This window comes from Salmo salar, chromosome ssa23 (assembly GCF_905237065.1).
Source record: "Salmo salar chromosome ssa23, Ssal_v3.1, whole genome shotgun sequence".
Lineage (NCBI taxonomy): Eukaryota > Metazoa > Chordata > Actinopteri > Salmoniformes > Salmonidae > Salmo > Salmo salar.
In genome coordinates, this window is record NC_059464.1 from 9,801,804 (window position 1) to 9,823,794 (window position 21,991).

The 21,991-nt window shown below is 42.7% G+C and overlaps 1 protein-coding gene across 1 annotated transcript in view; it reads left to right on the top strand.

Annotated features, from left to right (window-relative positions):
• The window catches only part of LOC106584035 (putative tyrosine-protein phosphatase auxilin), a 52,387-nt gene that overhangs the window by 21,548 nt on the left and 8,848 nt on the right, over positions 1–21,991 (top strand). Inside the window, 8 exon segments of the mRNA XM_045706311.1 lie at positions 3,170–3,219; positions 4,891–5,039; positions 11,870–11,992; positions 13,217–13,350; positions 16,658–16,852; positions 17,052–17,169; positions 18,389–18,468; positions 18,648–18,841. Of these exon segments, the coding sequence (XP_045562267.1) occupies positions 3,170–3,219; positions 4,891–5,039; positions 11,870–11,992; positions 13,217–13,350; positions 16,658–16,852; positions 17,052–17,169; positions 18,389–18,468; positions 18,648–18,841 (1,043 nt within the window).

Sequence of the window (21,991 nt, forward strand, 5' to 3'; positions counted from 1 at the left end):
TCTGAAGACCCATGCCAAATCTTTTCAGTCTCCTGAGGGGGAATAGGTTTTGTCGTGCCCTCTTCATGACTGTCTTGGTGTGCTTGGACCATGTTAGTTCGTTGGGGATGTGGACGCCAAGGAACTTGAAGCTCTCAACCTGCTCCACTATGGTCCTGTCAATAAGAATGGGGCGTACTCGGTCCTCCTTTTCCTGTAGTCCACAATCATCTCCATTGTCTTGATCACATTGAGGGAGAGGTTGCTGTTCGTGCACCACACGGTCAGGTCTCTGACCTCCTCCCTATAGGCTGTCTCATCATTGTCGGTGATCAGGCCTACCACTGTTGTGTCATCGGCAAACTTAATAATGGTGTTGGAGTCATGCCTGGCCGTGCAGTCATGAGTGAACAGGGAGTACAGGAGAGAACTGAGCACGCATCCCTGAGGGGCCCCCGTGCCCCGTGTTGAGGATCAGCGTGGCAGATGTGTTGTTACCTACCCTTACCACCTGGGGGCGGCCCGCCAAGATGTCCAGGATCCAGTTGCAAAGGGAGGTGTTTAGTCCCAAGGTCCTTAGCTTAATGATGAGCTTTGAGGGCACTATGGTGTTGAACGCTGAGCTGTAGTCAATGAATAGGATTATCACATAGGTGTTCCTTTTGTCCAGGTGGGAAAGGGCAGTATGTAGTGCAATAGAGATTGTATCATCTGTGGATCTGTTGGGGCGGTATGCAAATTGGAGTGGGTCTAGGGTTTCTGGGATAATTGTGTTGATGTGAGCCATGACCAGCCTTTCAAAGCATTTCATGGCTACAGACGTTAGTGCTTTGGGACGGTAGACATTTAGGCTGGTTACCTTAGTGTTCTTGGGCACAGGGACTATGGTGGTCTGCTTGAAACATGTTGGTATTACAGACTCAGACAGGAAGAGGTTGAAAATGTCAGTGAAGACACTTGCCAGTTGGTCAGCGCATGCTCGGAGTACACATCCTGGTAATCCGTCTGGCCCTGCGGCCTTGTGAATGTTGACCTGTCTAAAGGTCTTACTCACATCGGCTGCGGAGAGCGTGATCACACAGTTGTCCGGAACAGCTGATGCTCTCATGCATGTTTCAGTGTTACTTGCCTCGAAGCAAGCAAAGAAGTTATTCAGCTTGTCTGGTAGGCCCGTGTCACTAGGCAGCTCTTGGCTGTGCTTCCCTTTGTAGTCCGTAATAGTTTGAAAGCCTTGCCACAGCGTTAGAGCCGGTGTAGTACGATTCGATCTCAGTCCTGTATTGACGCTTTGCCTGTTTGATGGTTCGTCGGAGGGCATAACAGAATTTCTTATAAGCTTCCGGGTTAGAGTCCTGCTCCTTGAAAGTGGCAGCTCTACCCTTTAGCTCAGTGAGAATGTTGGCTGTAATCCATGGCTTCTGGTTGGGGTATGTGCGTACAGTCACTGTGGGGACGACGTCATCGATGCACTTATTGATGAAGCCAGTGACTGATGTGGTGTACTCCTCAATGCCATCAGAAGAATCCCAGAAAATATTCCAGTCTGTGCTAACAAAACAGTTCTGTAGTTTAGCATCTGCTTCCTCTAATCAATTTTTTATTGACTGAGTCACTGTTGCTTCCTGCTTACATTTTTGCTTGTAAGCAGGAATCAGGAGGATATAATTATGGTCAGATTAGCCAAATGAAGGGCGAGGGAGAGCTTTGTACGCGTCTCTGTGTGTGGAGTAAAGTTGGTCTAGAGTTTTTTTCCCTCTGGTTGCACATTTAACATGCATGGCGGTATACAGCTCATTGAGTGTGGTTTTAGTGCCAGCATCGGTCTGTGGCGGTATGCAGATAGCTACGAAAAATACAGATGAAAACTCTAGGTAGATAGTGTGGTCTACAGCTTATCATGAGATACTCTACCTCAGGCGAGGAAAAACCTAGAGACTTACTTAGATATTGTGCAACAACTGTTGTTTACAAATATGCATTGGCCCCCGCCTCGTGTCTTACCAGAGGATGCTGTTCTGTCCTGCCGATACAGTGTATAACCCGCCAGCTGTATGCTATTAATGTTGTCGTTCTGCCACGACTCGGTGAATGATAAGATATTACAGTTTTTAATGTCCCATTGGTAGGATATACGTGCTTTCACTTCGTCCCATTTATTTTCCAGCGATTGAACGTTAGCTAGCAGTACGGATGGCAAAGGCAGATTAGCCACTCGTCGCCTGATCCTCACAAGGCACCCCGATCTCTTTCCATTTCTTTCTCCAGCGAATGACGGGGATGAGAGCCTGTTTGGATGTTTGGAGCATATCCTTCCTGTCCGACTCATTAAAGAAAAATTATTTGTCCAATTCGAGGTTGGTAATCGCTGTTCTGATGTCCAGAAGCTCTTTTCGGTCATAAGAGATGGTAGCAGCAACATTATGTACAAAATAATGTTCAAAACAAACAATGCGAAAAAACAAACAAAATAGCACGGTTGGTTAAGTGCCAATAAAATGGCAGTCATCCCCTCCGGCGTCATCTCCATCTTCATACACTGCAAGCAACAGTGCCCAAACCTGATACACTAGGTTACTTGTATTGACGCTTGTATTGTCTAGCTATGGCTACTAGTGTCACGGATCCCTCCGGAACTTTTATTACACACACCTGGCCCATATTCCCAGCGATTAGTAATTGTATAAGTGTGCCCTTGGTTTACCTGTGTCCTGTCGATTTATTGTTCCCATGTCCGTTGGTCGTGTGAGTACCTATGCGTTGGTGCAGCTGTGATGCTGCGTGCTTTATATATTGTGTATTACGGGTATTGTCCCATGTCGTTCAACGAGGTTTACCCTCGCTCTTTTGTTTGGGTACAGCCCAGTGTTTCTGTATACGTGTTTGTTTTGGGTGTATTAAAAATCCCTATTGTGTATTCCTGCGCCTGTCTCCAAATCCTTTATACCAGCGAGACAGCTCGGCTACAGGCCCAAAGGACATTGATCCCTGTCTGTGTATGTTCACTCCAGCAGCTTGTTAAAATGTGTGTGGATCACTCAAATACAAATTAGACAAAAACAATCACGTCTTCAAAAAACGGTAGACAAATAACAGTGATCTAGACAATGCCATTACTTTGAAGCGTCATATACATTTAAGAATCTGAATTATTCATATTCTATGAATTGAGAAAATATTTTCTCTGTTGCAGGTACACAAAAGGAGAGCTGGACATTGCCTACATCACATCACGAATCATAGGTGAGTACACATTATTGTCAAATCCTACTGTACCTTCTAGATCAACTGTATGAAAGGAAAGAGCGTGTGCCTGTGTATGAATTCCATCAGCTGTGTTAATTTACTGCATGGGTGCCTGCGGTGTTGGGCTGGTCCCTCCTTTGCTGCAATAACAGCCCCCACTCTTCTGGGAAGGCTTTCCACTAGATGTTGGAACTTTGCTGCGGGGACTTGCATCCATTCAGCCACAAGGGTATTAGTGAGGTCGGGCATTGACGTTGGGCGATTAGACCTGGCTCGAAGTTGGCGTTCCAATTTATCCCTAAGGTGTTCGATGGGGTTGAGGTAAGGGCTCTGTGCAGGCCAGTCAAGTTCTTCCACACCGATCTCGACAAACCATTTTTGTATGGATATTGCTTTGTGCACGGTGGCATTGTCATGCTGAAACAGGAAAAGGGCTTCCCCAAACTGTTGCCTCGAAGTTGGAAGCGCAAAATTGTCTAGAATGTCATTGTATGCTGTAGCGTTAAGTTTTCCCTTCAACAGCCCCAGACCATTATTCCTCCTCCACCAAACTTTACAGTTGGCGCTATGCATTCGGGCAGGTAGCGTTCTCCTGGCATCCGCCAAACCCAGATTCATCCGTTGGACTGCCAGATGGTGAAGCGTGATTCACCACTCTAGAGAACGCTTTTCCACTGCTCCAGAGTCCAATGGCGACTAGCTTTACACCACTCCAGCCGATGCTTGGCATTGCGCATGGTGATCTTATGTTTGTTTGCGGCTACTCGGCCATGGAAACCCATTTCATGAAGCTCCCAATGAACAGATCTTGAGCTGACGTTGCTTCCAGAGGCAGTTTGGAACTCGGTAGTGAGTGTTGCAACCGAGGACAGACGATTAGCGCTTCAGCACTCTGCAGTCCTGTTCTATGAGCTTGTGTGGCCTACCACTTCACGGCTGAGCCATTGTTGCTCTTCGACGTTTCCATTTCACAATAACAGCACTTACAGTTGACCAGGGCAGCTCTAGCAGGGCAGAAATGTTATGAACTGACTTGTTGGAAAGGTGGCATCCTATGACGGTGTCACGTTGAAAGTCACTGAGCTCTTCAGTATATCGCAAAATGGCGAAAATTAATGAAGGAAAATACAAAGGAAAATCTATGTGTTTAAAGGACCTCAGCCTTGGCCAAACTCACTGAGTGGACCATGCCGTAGAAAGTGAGACGGTTTATGCAGCCACGTAGAAATAAATGGTTTAAACCATGACAGAGAGTTTGACTTTTGTTGCATTTAGGGGAGCTAACATCTCACTCAGCTAACCCCCCCCCACTCTGTAATTCACACCCTGCCTGTGGTTAACATTACTTTCAACCCACTTTTAACCAGATGAATAACTTTAACTACATAAACCACATACAGTACAAGAGTCTCATCTTTTAAATTATTAGTATGATTCCCTGCCTGGTTTGTGTTTGTAAACCCCTATGGCCACAAGTCCATAACCCTGAAGGGGTTTCCATACTGCACAATGCAGATGGAATGAAAGTGGAACCCCATGACAGTGTGTAATAATAGTACTGGACTGTATATCCTGGCATGCCTCATCATCACCTCTATGGTCATTGGGATGGAACATATGTCTCCCTCTCTGTCCCCTGCCAATGTCTCCTTCTCTGTTCCCTGCCAGTGATGTCATATCCTGCGGAGGCGTTGCAGATCGGCAACCAGAACCATGTGGAGGACATCCGCTCTTTCCTGGACTCACGGCATGCTGACCACTACACCGTCTTCAACTTGTCACAGCGCAACTATCGCGGCGCCAAGTTCTCCAACCGGGTGAGACAGATATACACTGAGTTTACCAAACATTAGAACACCTTCCTAATACCTTCCTAACACCTCCCCCCTTTTGCCCTCAGAACTGCCTCAATTTGTCAGTGTCGAAGCGTTCCACAGGGATGCTGGCCCATGTTGACTCCAATGCTTCCCACAGTTGTGTCAAGTTGTCTGGACGTCCTTTGGATGGTGGACCATTCTTGATACACATGGGAAACTGTTGAGCGTGGAAAAACCCAGCAGTGTTGCAGTTCTTGACACAAACCGGTGCGCCAGCCACCTACTACCCCATTCAAAGGCACTTAAATGTTTTGTCTTGCCCATTCACTCTCTGAACGGCACACATACACAATCCATGTCTCAATTGTCTCAAGGCTTACAAATCTTTCTTTAACCTGTCTCCTCCCCTTCATCTACACTGATTGAAGTGGATTTAACAAGTGACATCAATAAGGGATCATAGCTTTGACCTGGATTTACCTGGTCGATCGATGTCATGGAAAGAGCAGGTGTTCTTAATGTTTTCTATACTCATATATATATGAGTATAGACATTTGACTGCTACTGTATATATATATATATATATATATATATATATATATATATGTGTATACAGTACCAGTCAAATGTTTGGACACACCTACTCATTCAAGGGTTTTTCTTTATTTTACTATTTTCTACATTGTAGAATAATAGTGAAGACGTCAACTATGAAATAACACATATGGAATTATGTAGTAACAACCAAAAAAGTGTTAAACAAATTGAAATATATTTTAGATTCTTCAAAGTAGCCACCCTTTGCCTTGATGACAGCTTTACACACTCTTCGCATTCTCTTAACCAGCTTCACCTGGAATGCTTTTCCAACAGTCTTGAAGGAGTTCCCACATATGCTGATCACTTGTTGGCTGCTTTTCCTTCACTCTGCTGTCCAACTCATCCCAAACCATCTCATTTGGGTTGAGGTCTGGTGATTATGGAGGCCAGGTCATCTGATGCAGCACTCCATCACTCTCCTTGGTCAAATAGCCCTTACACAGCCTGGAGGTGTGTTTTGGGTCATTGTCCTGTTGAAAACAAATGATAGTCCCATTTGCGCCAAGCGCAAACCAGATGGGATGCAATATCGCTGCAGAATGCTGTGGTAGCCATGCTGGTTAAGTGTGCATTGAATTATAAACAAGTCACAGACAGTGTCACCAGCAAAGCACCCCCACACCATCACACCTCCTCCTCCATGCTACACGGTGGGAACAAACATACAGAGATCATCCGTTCAAGCAAGTCTCTTCTTCTTATTGGTGTCCTTAAGTAGTGGTTTATTTGCAGCAATTCGACCATGAAGGCCTGATTCACACAGTCTCCTCTGAATAGTTGATGTTGAGATGTGTCTGTTACTTGAACTCTGAAGCATTTATTTGGGCTGCAATTTCTGAGGCTGGTAACTCTAATGAACTTATCCTCTGCAGCAGAGGTAACTCTGGGTCTTCCTTTCCTGTGGCGGTCAACTATATATATATATAGTTGAAGTCGGAAGTTTACGTACACTTAGGTTGGAGTCATTAAAATTCATTTTTCAACCACTCCACAAATTTCTTTGTTTACAAACTATAGTTTTGGCAAGTCAGTTAGGGCATCTAGTAAATGTAAAATGTAAATGTAAATCTACTTAGTGCATGACACAAGTAATTTTTCCAACAATTGTTTACAGACAGATTATTTCACTTATAATTCACTGTATCACAATTCCAGTGGGTCAGAAGTTTACATGCACGAAGTTGACTGTGCATTTAAAGAGCTTGGAAAATTCCAGAAAATGATGTCATGGCTTTAGAAGCTTCTGATAGGCTAATTGACATCATTTGAGTCAATTGGAGGTGTACCTGTGGATGTATTTCAAGGCCTACCTTTAAACTCAGTGCCTCTTTGCTTGACATCATGGGAAAATCAAAAGAAATCAGCCAAGACTTCAGAAAAAAATTGTAGACCTCCACAAGTCTGGTTCATCCTTGGGAGCAATTTCCAAATGCCACAGTAAAATGAGTCCTATATCGACATAACCTGAAAGGCCATTCAGCAAGGAAGCCACTGCTCCAAAACCGCCATAAAAAAGCCAGACTACGGTTTGCAACTGCACATGGGGACAAAGATCGTACTTTTTGGAGAAATGTCCTCTGGTATGATGAAACAAAAATAGAACTGTTTGGCCATAATGACCATCGTTATGTTTGGAGGAAAGGGGGGGAGGCTTGCAAGCCGAGGAACACCAACCCAACCGTGAAGCACGTGGGTGGCAGCATCATGTTGTGGGGGTGCTTTGCTGCAGGAGGGACTGGTGCACTTCACAAAATGGATTGCATAATGAGGAAGGAAAATTATGTGGATATATTGAAGCAACATCTCAAGACATCAGTCAGGAAGTTAAAGCTTGGTCGCAAATGGGTCTTCCAAATGGACAATGACCCCAAGCATACTTCCAAAGTTGTGGCAAAATGGCTTAAGGACAACCAAGTCAAGGTATTGGAGTGGCCATCACAAAGCCCTGACCAAGATCCTATAGACAATTTGTGGGCAGAACTGAAAAAGCATGTGCGAGCAAGGAGTCCTACAAGCCTGACTCAGTTACACCAGCTCTGTCAGGAGGAATGGACCAAAATTCACCCAACTTATTGTGGGAATCTTGTGGAAGGCTACCCGAATGCTACCAAATACTAATTGAGTGTATGTAAACTTCTGACCCACTGGGAATGTGATGAAAGAAATAAAAGCTGAAATAAAACATTCTCTCCAATATTATTCTGACATTTCTCATTCTTAAAATAAAGTGGTGATCCTAACTGACTTAAGACAGGGACTTTTTACTAGGATTAAATGTCAGGAATTGTGAAAAACTGAGTTTAAATGTATTTGGCTAAGGTGTATGTAAACTTCGGACTTCAACTGTATGTATGTGTGTGTGTGTATATATATATATATATATATATATATATATATATATATATATATATATATATATATATATATATTGTCCTATCCACTTTCACAGTTTCCTATGCTATGTCAATAATATTATGTAACATGTTTGAGAGAGAGAGAGAAAAGTCTACCCAGGCCTACCAAGATCAACACACAGATACACATGGGAAACTTCCTGAGTTCAGACATACATTTTTTTATTACTATCTGATGCACTGTAGTGCTAAAATACACAATACCAACATGTATGCAATGTTTTATAATACATTACCCATAGGCACTCAGCATTGTTTCATGTCAAACATGTTACGTAATATTATTGACATAGAATACCCACTGGAAACTGTGAAAGTGGATAGGGCTATGCATATAACTAGATCAGGGTGAAAGACAACTTGGAAAGTTTGTCTCACAGTGAGGCAGAAATGAAGTAGTCTAAATAGGACTCCAGTGGCTCCTAGATCAGGAGCCATGTCCACAAAGCGTCTCGGAGTAGAGAATAGTGCTGAGAACAGTTAGCCTAGTGGTTAGAGCATTGGACTAGTGACCGAAAGGTTGCGAGATCAAATCCGTGCGCTGACAAGGTAAAAATCTGCCGCTCTACCCCTGAACAAGGCAGTTAGGCCGTCGTTGGAAATAAGATTTTGTTCTTAACCCACTTGCCTAGTTAAATAAAGGTAAAATAAATACAAAGAATAGAGACATTTCACTAGTACTCTTATGGGTCAAAATAAAAGCTCTGCATGAAGCCTCTTTAGTCATAAGAGCTCTACCTAGTCTACATATATTTAGGAGTCTCCATGAGCTGTCCTAACTAGTTAAGTGTTACTAGCAGGTGTGTTGATAATTGAAAAAGGTAGCAGTGATTCCTGCAGCATAGACAAACAATTGCTTCGGAGTTGTTTACATTTTTGTTGTTGATATTTCTATATAATCAACCCGGAAGTAATCTCGACCTACATGCCACAGTAGCTCTTGCGCTTTTGACAATGGTTTCACTAGGCCTAATTCACATTACATGCCTAAATAATAACCACTACGCTAACAAATAATCGCTTATTTTTCTTTTGATTATTTCGTTATCATATTTCAAGTTATTCCTTTGGAGCACAATATCACGTTGTTAAAAATATATGTTAACTTTGATTGTGTTCGGTGAAAATTATAGACCTTTAAACAAAATATATGCAACATTATCGGGAAGCGACTTGATGCCTACTGTGCCAAAGCGATTTAGTTGTTGAACAGGAGGGATGAGTGTGTTGATATAACAATAATATCATCAAAATTCAATGATTTCAAACGTTATCTCATTACAACAGTTGATGTTGTCTGGTGATTGGTTATTCCCCATAATTTGCAACAATGTCAATGAGCGTTTTTTTACGATCTTTCCTTTGTGTTGCCTCAAACTGTTGTGATTACCAGCTGAGATCAACTTTTATGAGTTGATTTTACTTCTGGCTCAGAGTTTGTCTAGATTCCTAGCACCTTTTCTGAGACGCTTTGTGGATATGGGCCCTGGTCCCCACTTCAGCTTCTTTACTTTTCAGTGACTAGATGTTATGCTTGGACTCTATCTGGCTAGATTCGCTCCATCCAGTTATGGGTCAACGAGGCACCAGCCTTCAACCATCATCACCCCTCTCTCATTATGTAGGCAGGCAGGCACACATACACATACACACACATACACACACACACACACACACACACACACACACACACACACACACACACACAAGACAAAATAAAACTCCTAGCTCAAAGTAGGTCTTAGGATGATGTCAAAGGTCAAACACAGCTGTTTTTATCTCAATATAAAATCATCTCTGGGTAACAATTAAGTACCTTACTGTGATGGTTTTCAATTAAAATGGTCTGAGTGGGGAGGGGTAAAACTGAAAATTAGCTGTTATTGGCAGAGAGGTTTGGAACTCTCTTTCTTATTGGTCTATTAACTAATTTATCGCATGATATCACCACGGAAGGCCAAAACTCCACCCCAACAAAGGATGATATTTCAGGTGGTCTTTTCAAACAACTCTTACACTAAAAGGGCGTTATCAGCATTTTCACAGTATTATTCTAACCTCATAGTGTGGAAATATATATATAAAACATAGGAAAAGCAAGTTTTTGACATCAGGGGGCCTTTAAAACACTTCCCAGACAAACTCTTGAGTTTTTCTAAGATGGTAATCTTGACAGCTTGAGGTACTGCAAAGGAAAGATTGTGATGACATTCATTGACATTGTTGCAAATGATGGGGAATAACCAATCGCAATGAGGCATCGCCAGCTGTGAACTCTATAGCACGCTTCAGACAGCCACGGTGAATGTGACTGTACGTCAAATGTTGCAATGGGTAAAAAGTTTGATATAATTTCCGCCTGACATGATCACTTTGTCTACTCTTAATTTATTGCCTAACATGTTGGCATGCATGACATTTTTGTTAACCAACTCCGATGGTTGTCAAAAGGAATTTTTGACAACTGCATTTTGACAATACCACCATTATTGAGACACTCGTCACTCCTGTTTGACAACTCTAAATCGCTTTGGCACAGTACATCAAGTCACTTGCTGATAATGTTGCATGCAACGTTGCGTACAACATTTGACAGGTCTGTCATTTTCATCGAACCCAATCAAAGTTAACATAAGCCCTAGATGCCTTCAGTGGGCCAACTAATCTTTTTTAACAATGTGATGTTGCACTCCCAAAGGATAACTTGAAATAACATGCTGTAGGCAATTAAATAATCAAAAGAAAAACTTGTTTATTTATTAGACTAGTGGTTATTATTTAGGCATATCATGTGAAATCATGTGAAATAGGCCTCATGTGAAATCATGTGAAATAGGCCTCATGTGAAATCTTGTGGAATAGGCCTCATGGGAAATCATTGAAATAGGCCTCATGTGAAATCATTGAAATAGGTCTCCTGTGAAATCTTGTGAAATAGGCTTCATGTGAAATCTTGTGAAATAAGCCTCACGTGAAATCTTGGGAAATAGGCCTCATGTGAAATCACTGAAATAGGCCTCATGTGAAATCTTGTGAAATAGGCCTCGTGAAATCATTGAAATAGGCCTCGTGAAATAGGCCTCATGTGAAATCCTTAGCTGCTACATAAATTAATGATAGATACCCATTGATTCTTGAAGAGTATAATTTATAAAATGCCTAATGGGCTTAGTTCAACTGTCGTAGCCCATCAGAACCCATAGCATTAGCTTGTTTGACTCCAATGTTTGTAAACCATGTAAATGGAAACAAACATTGTATAGCCTCAAAACATAGTTTAATTCTATACCTTTGATACTGTATCATTGATAGTCCTTGCATCCATACCTTGGTCTATGAATTTAAGAGTGATTACATTTCTCTAGACCCATCCCTCAGTTTTCTTTTACCAAAACAGAGGTGGGGAGCGTTTGTTGTTTCAATGAAGGATTCTAACTTTCAAGTATAAAGTCACGACTATCCTCCTGAGCTCAGACTCTGCTCATTCACTGGTACAATGCAGCTGAAATGGCTTTGCAGTCTGCAGCTTCCTCTGCTCATGCAGATATTAGTGTATTGGGGGAAACTGTGAATTCAAAATGGTTCTCTTTCTTTCTCTGGTAATGTCATTGTAATTACGTGACTCATCATGGTAACTCGTGATTTGTGCACATGTTGCTGCCACTGCAAGGGTGTCACAAATAATCTCAATTACTCTCTCTGTCTCCTTCTCTCTCTCTCTCGCTTCACCCCCTTCTTTCCCCACTCTTTCTCTACAACCCCTTCTCTCCTCCCTCTCTCTCTCCCCCATCTCTCTGTCTCCCTCCTCCCTCCAGGTCTCGGAGTGTAACTGGCCGTCCCGCCAGGCTCCAAGCCTGCACAATCTGTTTGCGGTGTGTAAGAACATGCACAACTGGCTCAAACAGAACCCCAAGAATGTGTGTGTCATCACCTGCTCGGTAAGACCAGACCCAGAGTTGTTATTCAGATTCACTTTCATCTTCTTCACGCTGTCCTTTTTCCTCTGTTCCTCTTCTCTTGTTTACACGCCATTCCTTTCTCTCCACCTTCCTACCTCCATCTCCTACACCCTCCTCCTTCCCTTCTTATTGTTGCCAATGTCCTGAGAACCATCATTCAATTCAATACAATTCAAGGCGCTTTATTGGCATGGGAAACATATGTTAACATTGCCAAAGCAAGTGAAGTAGATAATATACAAAAGTGAATCTCATTCACACTCGTCATCACTTCTTTCTTGTTTACACACCATTCCTCTCTCTCTCCCGATCTCTTCCTTCCATCACCTCATCCTCCTCCTTCTATTGTTTCCTCCCTCCTGTCCTGGGTTTGTCCTGGGTTTGCGGGGTTTGCGGGACAGCCTGAGGTCCAAGGGAAACACAGCTTGGAGTACTTAGGCTGCTGTTTCAGCTTCAGTTTCCACTGAGCTATTTCACTGGCATTGCAGACCTTTAGCAAAGACAGATGGTCTCTGTTTTCAAGAGAGAATAGAACAATTGTGGACTACAGTAGAATATAATGACAAAAACCTGATTGTCCGTTTGCTGTAGCAAAATAATTCTGGGTAGAGAAGGTATACATATTTAGAGGTGCGCTGTACATATTTGACTTAAGTACTACAGTACACTATGACTATGGAATGGAATGCTGTCCATCTTGCTGTATGTGATTTTATTGTGCTTGGCAAGTTTATCGGTGTTGAGCAGTCACTTTTAGTATTTATGAGAGTTCTTCAAAATCTTTTCCTAAAAACTTGAATGATGTGTTGAAGCAAGAATGCTGGATGTATTTATAACTCTGGATATGTTTATTAAACAAAAAAGAGACAGGAAATGTATTTATATGCTGTCTGTTTACTAACACTCACAGTGGCAGCAGATACGCAATAAACTCTGTGTGGAGTCCCTGTTTAGTGCTAGTGGAGGAATAAGTCGATGTGGGGCTGAAAACACAGATACTGTAGTCCCAACTCCTTGTCACTCATTGTCATGAGTGATTTCAAAAACAGATCAGGGACCAGTCTACAGATATTGGCCATGCACAGGAAACATGGAATGGCCCTCCTCGTTTCTAGGAATCATGCATTGAGTTGTGTGAAGTGATGCACTGTAAGCTTGCTGCAACTCTTTTTCATCTATTGCTCTCTCATTCACCCTCTTAAGGATGGGCGTGCTCCCTCGGGTGTGCTGGTCTGTGCCATGTTCTGCTTTTGCCACCTCTTCAGCAACCCAGTGCCCGCCATGCAGCTACTTAGCGCCAAGAGACCTGGCTCAGGCCTCTGGCCCTCGCACCGGAGGTAGGGCAACAGAGAGAGAGAGAGAGTGTGTGTGTGCCTGTGTTTATACTGATTGATTGCCAATAATTTCAATGTAAAACACACGATTAGTGAAGTAAAATAAAATTATCTTCAGAAAGTATACACATTTTGTTGTGTAACAACCTGAATTCAAAATGGATGACTTTTTTTTTTCACCCATCTACACACAATACCCATAATGACTAAGTGAAAACATGTTTTTAGAAATGTTTGAAAATGTATTGATAATGAAATACAGAAATATCTCGTTTACATAAGTATTTACACCCCTGACTCAATATTTTGTAGAACCCCGTTTGGCAACGATTATAGCTGTGAGTCTCTAAGAGCGTTCCACACTTAGATTGTGCAACATTTGCCCATTTATTCTTTTCAAAATTCTTCAAGATCTGTCAAATTGGTTGTTGATCCTGGCTAGAAAAGCATTTTCAGGTCTTGCCATAGATTTTAAAGTAGATTTAAGTCAAAACTGTAACTTGTCCACTCAGGAACATTCACTGTCTTCTTGGTAAGCAACTCCAGTGTAGATTTGGCCTTGTGTTTTGGGTTATTGCCCTGCTGAAAGGTGAATTAATCTCCCAGTGTCTGGTGGAAAGCAGAATGAAGCAGGTTTTCATCTAGGATTTTGTATGTGCTTAGCGCCATTCCATTTCTTATCCTGAAAAACTCCCCAGTTCTTCACGGTTACAAGCATACCCATAACATAATGCAACCGCCACTATGCTTGAAAATATGGAGAGTGATACTCAGTAATGTGTTGTATTGGATTTGCTCCAAACATAACACTTTGTACTCAAGTTAATTGCTTTGCACCCAAAAAATGTGGTAATACTTTAGTGCCTTGTTGCAAACAAGATGCATGTTTTGCCATATTTTTATTCTGTACGGGCTTCCTTCTTTTCACTCTATCAATTAGGTTAGTATTGTGGAGATACTACAATGTAGGTTGATCCATCCTCAATTTTCTCCTATCACAGCCATTAAACATGGTGAAATCCCTGAGCAGTTTTCTTCCTCTCCGGCAACTGAGTCAGGAAGGACGCCTGTATCTTTGTAGTGACTGGGTGTATTGATACACCATCAAAAGTGTAATTAATAACTTCACCATGCTCAAAGGGAAATTCAATGTCTGCTTTTTTTTATACCCATCTACTGTACCAATAGGTGCCCTTTTTTGAAAGGCATTGGAAAACCTCCCTGGTCTTTGTGGTTGAATTTGTCGTTGAAATTTCCTGCTTGGCTGAGGGACCTTAAAGATAATTGTGTGTGTGGGGTACAGAGATGAGGTAGTCATTCAAAAATCATGGTAAACACTATTATTGCGCACAGAGTGTGTCCCTGCAACTTATGTGACTTGTTAAGCACAGTTTTATTCCTGAATTTACAGTTGAAGTCGGAAGTTTACATACACTTAGGTTGGAGTCATTAAAACTCATTTTTCAACCACTTCACAAATTTCCTGTTAACAAACTATAGTTTTGGCAAGTCAGTTAAGACATCTACTTTGTGCATGACACAAGTAATTTTTCCAACAATTGTTTACAGACAGATTATTTCACTTATAATTCACTGTATCACAATTCCTGTGGGTCAGAAGTTTACATACACTAATTTGACTGTGCCTTTAAAGAGCTTGGAAAATTCCTGAAAATTGTCATGGCTTTAGAAACTTCTGATAGGCTAATTTTCATAATTTGAGTCATTTGGAAGTGTACCTAATGTATTTCAAGGCCTACCTTCAAACTCAGTGCCTTTTTGCTTGGGAAAATGAAAAGAAATCAGCCAAGACCTCAGAAAAAATTGCAGACCTCCACAAGTCTGGTTCATCCTTGGGAGCAATTTCCAAGCCGAAGAACACCATCCCAACCGTGAAGCACGGGGGTGGCAGCATCATGTTGTGGGGGTGCTTTGCTGCAGGAGGGACTGATGCACTTCACAAAATAGATGGCATGAGAAAGAAAAATTATGTGGATATATTGAAGCAACATCTCAAGACATCAGTCAGGAAGTTAAAGCTTGGTCGCAAATGGGTCTTCCAAATGGACAATGGCCCCAAGCATACTTCCAAAGTTGTGACAAAATGGCTTAAGGATAACAAAGTCAAGGTATTGGAGTGGCCATCACAAAGCCATGACCTCAATCCTATAGACAATTTGTGGGCAAAACTGAAAAAGCATGTGCGAGCAAGGAAACCTACAAACCTGACTCGGTTACACCAGCTTTGTCAGGAGGAATGGGCCAAAATTCACCCAACTTATTGTGGGAATCTTGTGGAAGGCTACCTGGAACGTTTGACCCAAGTTAAACAATTTAAAGGCAATGCTACCAAATACTAATTGAGTGTATGTAAACTTCTGACCCACTGGGAATGTGATGAAAGAAGTAAAAGCTGAAATAAATCATTCTCTCTACTATTATTCTGACATTTCACATTCTTAAAATAAAGTGGTGATCCTAACTGACCTAAGACAGGGACTTTTTACTCGGATTAAATGTCAGTAATTGGGAAAAACTGAGTTTAAATGTATTTGGCTAAGGTGTATGTAAACTTCCGACTTCAACTGTATTGAGGCTTGCCATAAAGGGGTTGAATACTTATTGACTCAAGACATTTTAATTTTCATTCTTAATTAATTTGTAATTGTTTTTGAAAAACATAATTCCACTTTGACATTATGGAGTATTTTGAATTCAGACTGTAACACAACAAAATGTGGAAAAAGTCAAGGGGTGTAAATACTTCCTGAAGGCACTGTAAACAGTCTTCTCCTCCCCGACTTTGAGTTGGACATGTTTAGATGGGTGAACATAAAAACCTCCCTCCTCCTTCCTCCTCCCCCTCCATTGCTCTCCTAAATCCTTTACGAGCCTATTTATTTTCCGATTGGCTGAGTCGCCGCCATGCACACACCCCTCCTCGGTGACCTAACGCCCACACAACATGCCGCTTGACCACACAGCTGCTTCTCAATAACAACGACTCCTTCATCCTTCAGTGCAAAAAGAGAGAGGCTGGTGTATGAGGATGGTGGAAACCAAGCATCATCTTTGTTGGTGATTTGACGTTGTGTTGTTGAAGCTGGGAATGCTTTTTTTGCAAGAACATCCACACATAGGAGCAATTTCAAGTATATAACTTTAAGATGGATAGCTTTGTGATTTTCGAGCACAAAAATATCTTATCCCCTGTATTAATGTACATAGACAATGTTTGTTTTTAGGCAGTACTCAGCGCTTAGGGGAGTTTCATGTGTGTAACCTTACATACTATTTCTCACTTCTTCAGGTACATAGGCTATGTGTGCAGTATGGTATCAGAGAAGCCCTCCCTGCCCCACTCAAAGCCCCTGGTGGTCAAGGCGGTCACCATGAGTCCAGTACCCTGCTTCAACAAACAACGCATCGGCTGCAGACCTTTCTGTGAGGTCCTCATAGGGGAGACTAAGATCTTCTCTACAGCACAGGACTATGAGAGGATGCGGTAGGCACAGATGCAGACACAGATAAAGACAGACGGACACACAAAGACCTGGATTGTCACCTGATTTTGTTAATCCTGGATCCTCATGACTGGATTATCTAGTGCACTGAGTCGGAGACACACCATCTCTGACTACCTCTCTCTTTTTCTCTTTCTCCTTCTTTCTGTCTGTCTCTCTCTCACCCCCCCCCTTTCTCAGAGAGCACAGGGTCCAGGATGGGAAGGTGGTCTTCCCTCTAGGTGTGAATGTCCAGGGTGATGTGGTCATCTCTGTCTATCATATGAGGAACACCATAGGAGGACGACTGCAGGCCAAGGTACAGCGTAAGGCCTAGCATGCTAACACAACACTGACGCACTGTTTGCCTGAGGCTGATGCCACACAAGCGCTTGTACGCGCGTACACCTGCATACACACACACGCACTCGCATTCAAACGCACAGATGTGCATGCACATGTAAATAGTGCCACATATACACACAAATGCATACATTTGGCCTTACTGTTTCGATTTTTGTTATCCTTGATGGCTTTTGTTTTTGCAAGTGTTGTTTTCCTTCGTTTTTCTCTCTTTTTGTTGTTGTTGGTTATTACCCGCATTGGGTGGGTGGTGGTTTTGGTTGGGTTGAACGGGGATGGTGGTTTGGGGGGGAGGGTGGGGGGTTGGGGAGGAGAGGGGAGGTTTTTCGGGGGGGGACTGTGGGAGTGATCTTGGATGGTTGGTGGCCCGGCGGTTGGGAGCTTGGGCTGGTGGCCAAGAGGTCACTGGTTCTGTTCCCCGATTGAACTGGGTGGGGGATCTGTCCTTGCGCCCTTGGGCGGAGCGCTTGACCCTGGTTGCTCCTGTGGGTCGCCCTGGATGGGAGTGTCTGCTGGATGACTGAATGTAATGTTGAGCGGCTTCAATGCAGGTAGATTGTATGTTTTAAATATATATAGAGTTGAAGTCGGAAGTTTACATACACTTAGGTTAGAGTCATTAAAACTCGTTTTTCAACCTATCCACACATTTCTTGTTAACAAACTGTAGTTTTGGCAAGTCGGTTAGGACATCTACTTTGTGCATGACACAAGTCATTTTTCCAACAATTGTTTACAGATTATTTCACTTATCATTCACTGTATCACAATTCCAGTGGGTCAGAAGTTTACATACACTAAGTTGACTGTGCCTTTAAACAGCTTGGAAAATTCCAGAAAATGATATCATGGCTTTAGAAGCTTCTGATATGCTAATTTACATAATTTGAGTCAATTGGAGGTGTACCTGTGGATGTATTTCAAGGCCTACCTTCAAACTCAGTGCCTCTTTGCTTGACATCATGGGAAAATCAAAAGAAATCAGCCAAGACCTCAGAAAAAATTGTAGACCCACAAGTCTGGTTCATCCTTGGGAGCAATTTCCAAACGCCTGAAGGTACCACGTTCATCTGTACAAACAATAGTACGCAAGTATAAACACCATGGGACCACACAGATGGGAGAAACTTCCACTTCCTGAATCTAACTCTGTGATTTGTGGTTGATATTTGCAGGTGTCCAACACCCAGATACTCCAGATCCAGTTCCACACAGGCTTCATCGCTCCAGGGACAACCGTGTTAAAGTTTACAAAGTGAGCGACTCTCTCCTATGTCATCTGTACCTGTGAAGTATTAATATGTGAAATACTTCATATTGTTTAAATGTCACTGTATGTCATGATATGCACATGGCTCTTACTTGAAATAGTGAATGAAGAACTAACTAACTCTCTATCTGACACACACCACACACACACACACACCTGTCTAGGCCGGAGCTGGATGCGTGCGACTCTCCAGAGAAGTACCCCCAACTGTTCCATGTGTTGGTGGACATCGAGGTAGAGGGTACAGACAAGCAGAAGGACCTGACCCCTCCCTGGGAACAGTTCCCTAATAAAGACCTGATCCCCAACGTACTGTTCTCATGTCACCAGGAGCACCAGGACGCCCTCGCCATCGCAGGTAGGGTAGAGGGGGTGACAACACACAGACGCACAGGCAGAGGCACACAGGACAGATGGACACACACATATAGTGACAGTCACAGATACGCTGTGTGAGTCCAGATGGAAACACACACACACACAGGCAAAGATGTTCACACAGATACACACACCAGGGTTTTCGTTAGCCTGCAATTGCCGGCTTTTGGCCGATCAGAAAAATTAAAATCCTCTCGCCAGAGATGTTCGATCGGGTTCAAGTCTGGCTGGGCCACTCAAGGACATTGAGAGACTTGTCTCGAAGACACTCCTGCGTTGTCTTGGCTGTGTGCTTAGGGTCGTTGTCCTGTTGGAAGGTGAACCTTTCCCCCAGTCTGAGGTCCTGAGCGCTCTGGAGAAGGTTTTCATCAAGGATCTCTCTGTACTTTGTTCCGTTCATCTTTCCCTCGATCCTGACTAGTCTCCCAGTCCCTGCCATTGAAAAACATCCCCACAGCATGATGCTGCCACCACCATGCTTCACCGTAGGGATGGTACCAGATTTCCTCCAAACGTGACGCTTGGCATTCAGGCCAAAGACTTCAATCTTGGTTTCATCAAACCAGAGAATCTTGTTTCTCATGGTATGAGAGTCCTTTTAGTGCCTTTTGGCAAACTCCAAGTGGGCTGTCATGAGTCTTTTACTGAGGAGTGGCTTCCATCTGGCCACTTTACTATAAAGGCCTGATTGGTGGAGTGCTGCAGAGATGGTTGTCCTTCTGGAAGTTCTCCCATTTCCACAGATGAACTCTGGAACCATGTCAGAGTGACCATTGGGTTCTTGGTCACTTCCCTGACCAAGGCCCTTCTCCCCTGATTGCTCAATTTGGGCGGGCGTCCAGCTCTAGGAAGAGTCTTGGTGGTTCCAAACTTCCATTTAAGAATGATGGAGGTCACTGTGTTCTTTTTTTTTTGTACCCTTCCCCAGATCTGTGCCTTGACACAATCCTGTCTCGGCGCTCTACCCCCAATTCCTTCAACCTCATGGCTTGGTTATTGTTCTGACATGCACTGTCAACTGTGGGACTTTATATAGACAGGTGTGTGCCTTTCCAAATCATGTCCAATCAAGCTCAATTTCGAGTCTCATAGCAAAGGGTCTGAAAACTTATGTAAATAAGGTATTTCTAATGTTACTTTTTTATAAAGGTGCAAAAATGTCTAAAAACCTGTTTTTGCATTGTAATTATGGGGTATTGTGTGTAGATTGATGACGAAAAACAATTTTTTAATACATTTTAGAATTAGGCTGTAACGTAAAAAAATGTGGAAAAAGTGAAGGGGTCTGAATACTTTCCGAATGCACTGTATCTTCTCCACACACCCCTCCCCTTCTTGTTTCAACATTTGAAATTATACTCAAGACACATTAACTTCACATATTTGAGATGCTTTTCACTGACAGCCGCAACTCAATCGTCAGCTAGGCATATTGCCAAGCGCGCTGCCCAAATTGCGGGTTTCCCAAATGGGCATAGGCCTATGAGCTTGTGGTTTGAAACAATCCACAGCATTTTTTTTCATAAGTAGCTAATGATCCTCGATTCCTCTGTGGTTAAATCATGCTTTCTGGTGAAGTATTTTGAAGTATTTATTTATTTCTGTATAGACAGGAGTAATTATATAATTTTGGAAAATGTATTTCCCTTTACTTCCCTATTGGACCCTCCACTATGCCATTTCTCTCCTGTTGTATTGATTTTCATAATCAACTTTCTTTCGTTGTAGGTTCCCCCTCTTTCTAAGTTTCTAACAGAGATTTTAATCTCTGTCACGTACAGTATGGAACCGCATAAGGTGCACAGTTTAGAATGCTGTTTTCCCAGGTGCACTGTTTTATAATGCTGTTTTCCCAGGTGCACAGTTTAGAATGCTGTTTTCCCAGGTGCACAGTTTAGAATGTTGTTTTCCCAGGTGCACAGTTTAGAATGGTGTTTTCCCAGGTGCACAGTTTAGAATGCTGTTTTCCCAGGTGCACTGTTTAGAATGGTGTTTTCCCAGGTGCACAGTTTAGAATGTTGTTTTCCCAGGTGCACAGTTTAGAATGCTGTTTTCCCAGGTGCACTGTTTAGAATGGTGTTTTCCCAGGTGCACTGTTTTATAATGCTGTTTTCCCAGGTGCACTGTTTAGAATGGTGTTTTCCCAGGTGCACAGTTTAGAATGCTGTTTTCCCAGGTGCACTGTTTAGAATGGTGTTTTCCCAGGTGCACAGTTTAGAATGGTGTTTTCCCAGGTGCACAGTTTAGAATGGTGTTTTCCCAGGTGCACAGTTTAGAATGGTGTTTTCCCAGGTGCACAGTTTAGAATGTTGTTTTCCCAGGTGCACAGTTTAGAATGTTGTTTTCCCAGGTGCACAGTTTAGAATGGTGTTTTCCCAGGTGCACAGTTTTAGAATGGTGTTTTCCCAGGTTCACTGTTTTAGAAGGGTGTTTTCCCAGGTGCACAGTTTAGAATGGTGTTTTCCCAGGTTCACTGTTTTAGAAGGGTGTTTTCCCAGGTGCACTGTTTAGAATGGTGTTTTCCCAGGTTCACTGTTTTAGAAGGGTGTTTTCCCAGGTGCACTGTTTAGAATGGTGTTTTCCCGCAAATTATATTTTGGAAAATGTTTTATTGGTTGCTTCATTACAGGAGTTGCATGTTCTGTTAAGATGAATTACCACAATCTAAATGTGATTTCTGTCATCCTGAGCACCGTGGGTGGACGCTCTAATGGGTTATGCACCCAATGCATATGGATCCGGCAAATTTCTCAAATGGGCGGTAGATTTGAATCTTCCCGGTCAAGATGTCTAAAGGAAACCCTGACACGCACGCATGCAACATACAGCATACACATGCAACAGGACACAGATGAGCACGGCAATGATACAAGCGCTGACACAGAGGTACACACAGAGGCCTATAGATACTGTATGCTCCAAGACACACACATGCCCAGATGCACCGAGGTACACACGCAAATGGAAACTATGCACGCTGACACAGATAGCTAAACAAAGACAGGCACTCAGATGGCCACCGCTAACAAAGCTGCAGTTGACATTCTTTCTTAACCTAACATTGGTTTCATTCTCTCCTTCCAAGATGAGATGGAGGGACTGGACTTGGAGGGTAAGGTCTGGACTAGAG